General features: G+C 23.9%; 1 protein-coding gene across 1 annotated transcript; it reads left to right on the top strand.

Annotated features, from left to right (window-relative positions):
• Positions 1-279: 279 nt before the first annotated feature.
• Phum_PHUM228030 (nuclear inhibitor of protein phosphatase-1, putative) lies at positions 280-2,057 on the top strand (the record flags this gene model as incomplete). Its single annotated transcript, XM_002425889.1, has 5 exons — positions 280-308; positions 700-914; positions 999-1,216; positions 1,426-1,629; positions 1,707-2,057. 5 exons carry the CDS (start codon positions 280-282, stop codon positions 2,055-2,057), a joined length of 1,017 nt encoding a protein of 338 aa, XP_002425934.1.
• Between the last annotated feature and the right edge of the window lie 1,726 nt (positions 2,058-3,783).

Below are 3,783 nucleotides of genomic sequence, written 5' to 3'. Positions count from 1 at the left end.
AAAAAATATCCAATTATATTTAAACACTTTAGTGAATCTTTCATCATAAGTTATAATTAATCATTAAGTATTAAACTTTTAAATTATTAATTTACCTTATTAGATTGATTTATATTTTTATCATTATTTTTATTATTTTGAAAAATTCAATTTTAAAATAACGCTCGTAAACAAGCAGACGGTTGAATTAACTTTGCCAAAAACGTTTTTCAAATGTTGGCTAAAATGAAAACTATGGCCGACAAAAATATAGTTTATGTTCGATGGTAAACAAAAGAGATGGCGAATCATTATAATGTACCTAACTGGTAAATATTTTTATGATAAATGCTGTCACACATTTATATTTTAATTCATTTCCCTTTAATTTTTATTCATCAAATTATATTAAAATATAATTTTAATAACTTTCAACTTCATTTTAGATTTCGGTAGATTTTTATTTACAAAATTATAAACTTAAAACTTATATATATGGAAACAAAATTTTAAATTTTCATTTTAGAAACATTACCTTTTTTAATGTTTTAAGTTAATTTTCTTTTATTATTAAAAAAGAGAATAAATAAAATAAAATAAATTAGAAAATTATTTAATATTTTATTGTTTAAAACGTGAAAAAAACCCCTTTTAAAAAATCAAAAAATTGTTTCAAATAAAAATTTTTATTAATATTATCAAAATTATTTTTTTTTTCAGGGCAGGTAAACCTCCAGTGGGACTTCACCTTGATGTATTAAAAGGGGATAAACTTATTCAAAAACTAATGCTTGATGAGAAAAAATGTTATTTATTTGGGAGAAACCCACAACTTAATGATTTTTGTATAGATCATCAATCATGTTCTCGTGTGCATGCTGCTTTCGTTTATCACAAACATTTAAATCGAGCTTTTTTAGTCGATCTAGGAAGTAGTAAGTAAAGACTCAGTTTTTCTTATAAGTGTATTTTCATGTGGTTTTTTTTTAATTATCTAATTGTTTTGTATTATTTTTTAGCACATGGAACATTTATAGGATCTGTTAGAATAGAAGCTCAAAAACCAACTCAGTTGCCTATAGATAGTATGTTTCATTTTGGTGCTTCAACTAGAAATTATATATTAAGAGAAAGACCTACTCAAGGGTCTAAACCAATAATGGAAGAATTAGAAAAAGCAACTGATGAAGCTGAGGGAGGATTATTAGGGCTACCTGAGACTGAAACAGAGCTGGATGTCAGTTATCTAAGTTTTTTACTTATTTTCTTATTTTTGTTAATGCTATTATTATTTTTATGAGTTTAATGTCAATGTCATCTCTGAAAACAAATTATTACCAATAAATTGTTAAATAAATTCTTGTGTAAAAATCAATAGTAGTAATAAAAAATGTTAAAGTCATAAAGACTATTTGTAATTAAATCATTTAAAATTTTTCTTTGCAGAATTTAACCGAATTTAACACAGCACACAATAGAAGAATATCAATGTTAGGAATTACAGAAGACGAAATAAGAGGACCCCCTAGGAAAAAAAAACGCAAAGGGATTACATGGAATGAAGAGGAGGAAATAATTAATCCCGAAGATGTTGATCCGTCTGTTGGAAGATTTAGAAATTTAGTACATACTACAATAATACCTTCTAGGGTAAATTTCAAGTTATAATTTGTATTTAAAACTTTTGTTTCAAATAAAACATAATTGGTTATCTGTATTAATTTCAGAAACAAAGAATGGAAGTACCCGGAGGAGTAACTTCTGGATTAGTAAACACAGAAGAAAGAGTGTATGTAAAGCACCTTCCGACATCAGTTTTAATGCCGTCATTATACGACAATCTTCCTGCCGAGCAAAGTTCTTCTATCATTTCTTCATCCATCCAATATTCGTCAACGATGGCTACCAGACTTGGACTAACCCTACCGAATCCAGCTCCTGATGTAGATCATTTCACACCTTCTACGGCTCCTGTACAATCAGTTGCACCACAACAACCTGAGATTGAACCAAAAAAGAAAAAATACGCCAAAGAAGCTTGGCCCGGGAAAAAATCTTTACCGACTCTACTCGTTTAAAAAGAAAAAAAAAATTAAATAATATTTTATTGAAAAAATCTCTTCCGGTAATTGAAAAAAAAAAAATGTTAAAATTATAATTCCGAGAATGCTAGAATGAAATCCTTGCATAAAATTATTTATTTACAATTTTTTTTTTTGCAATATTTAATATAAATATATAAATAAAAAATGTCAACATTTTTATCTGGGAGGGAAAAATACGAGTCAGTTGTTATTGACGTTTATAAGAGAAAGTATCATATCATATAAATAAATAAAATAGAAGGAAAACTGTCAAATGTGAAGTAGATTTTAAAAAAAAAATTTTCAGCTTTTTTGATGCAATAAAATGTGTCAGTTGTTAATTTAATAATAATAAAAAAAAATAGTAAAAAAAATTATAAATTAAATAAAAAGTAATTTATTTAGTAAAACATGATCGAAAGTTAATTGATCTAAAATAAAAAAAAATTTTTATATTCCTTGATGAATGTAAATAAATAATATATAATTTGTTTTAATTGTATAATTCATAGCCATTTTTTATTTGCACAATTGTAAATAATTATTGTTTATGTAAAAAAATTTAAATTTTTTTTTTTTTTATAGTAAACCTTAAACGATGTGCAAAAATTTTTTTTAATTGATGAATGATGTGTTTGTAATCATTAAAAAAATAAATTTTATAAATTGAATTTTTAATAAATTTAACTAATTTTTTTTTTGTTATATGTATATGTTGCTAGAGGCATTGAACCATTAGGAGAAATCGGTTATTAATTTCAATTAAATTACAATTTATTGTGTTAAGTATGAATTCAAAATAATATAAAAATAATTATTAAATAATAAATTCCATAATAATAATAACGACGCCCACTTGAAAAACTTTTTTTCTTTTTTTAATTGGTGTCTGATATATTTAAATAATTTTATAACAAACGTTTCAAAAGGTTTTTTTTATTCATATTTAAAAAAATTATTACGGATCAAATTTAAAAAAAAAAAAAATGATGAAGCTGGAGACAAGAGAGAATACATAATGTAAGTTTAAATTCCAGAGTTTCCAGCAAGTAAGTTATGCGGTATTTTCATTTAAAAAATACGAAATACGGCGTCTTTTCTTCAGTTGTTCACGACCTATCAAACCGTTCGGTTTGAATTTTCAAAAAAAAAAATTATTAACATTTTGAATGTGTTCACGAATATATTAAATATTTATTATATTGATAAATAAAAAAAAACAACGTTTAGTAGTAAAAAAAAAAAAAAAAATTAAAATATGTAATGAGTAAAAAGTTTTTAAAGTTATTGCTGCCTCCATGGGCATAAGCAATTATAAATCTTTTTTTTAAATGGTTGTAAATTTTTCTCTTTATGGCTGGGTAAGGTATATGAATATTTTAATTTATTTCTTTTTTTTAAAAAAAAATTACCTTAATAACCATTACTTGTTCCTTAGACTGTATTTTTTTTTTTTTTTTTTTTTTTTTACGTACCTCATCTCATATGTTAGAAAAACTAAAAAGTTGCGCGTTTTTTTGTTTTTTAAAAAATAATTTATGAGATTGAAAAGCCTTGACTTGACATTTATTCCGGTTTTTTTAAAAAATGAATATTTTATTTTACAAAAAAAAACAAAAAAAAAAAACCGTCAAAACTATTAAATTAATTTTATGTTCTCTCATTAACAACTCATTATTTTTAACATATGGGAAATCGTTCAAACTTTTAACTCGTTCAT

Source organism: Pediculus humanus, genomic scaffold (assembly GCF_000006295.1).
Source record: "Pediculus humanus corporis 1103172107591 genomic scaffold, whole genome shotgun sequence".
Taxonomy (NCBI): Eukaryota; Metazoa; Arthropoda; class Insecta; order Psocodea; family Pediculidae; genus Pediculus; species Pediculus humanus.
This window is presented reverse-complemented; position numbering and strand designations above follow the sequence as displayed.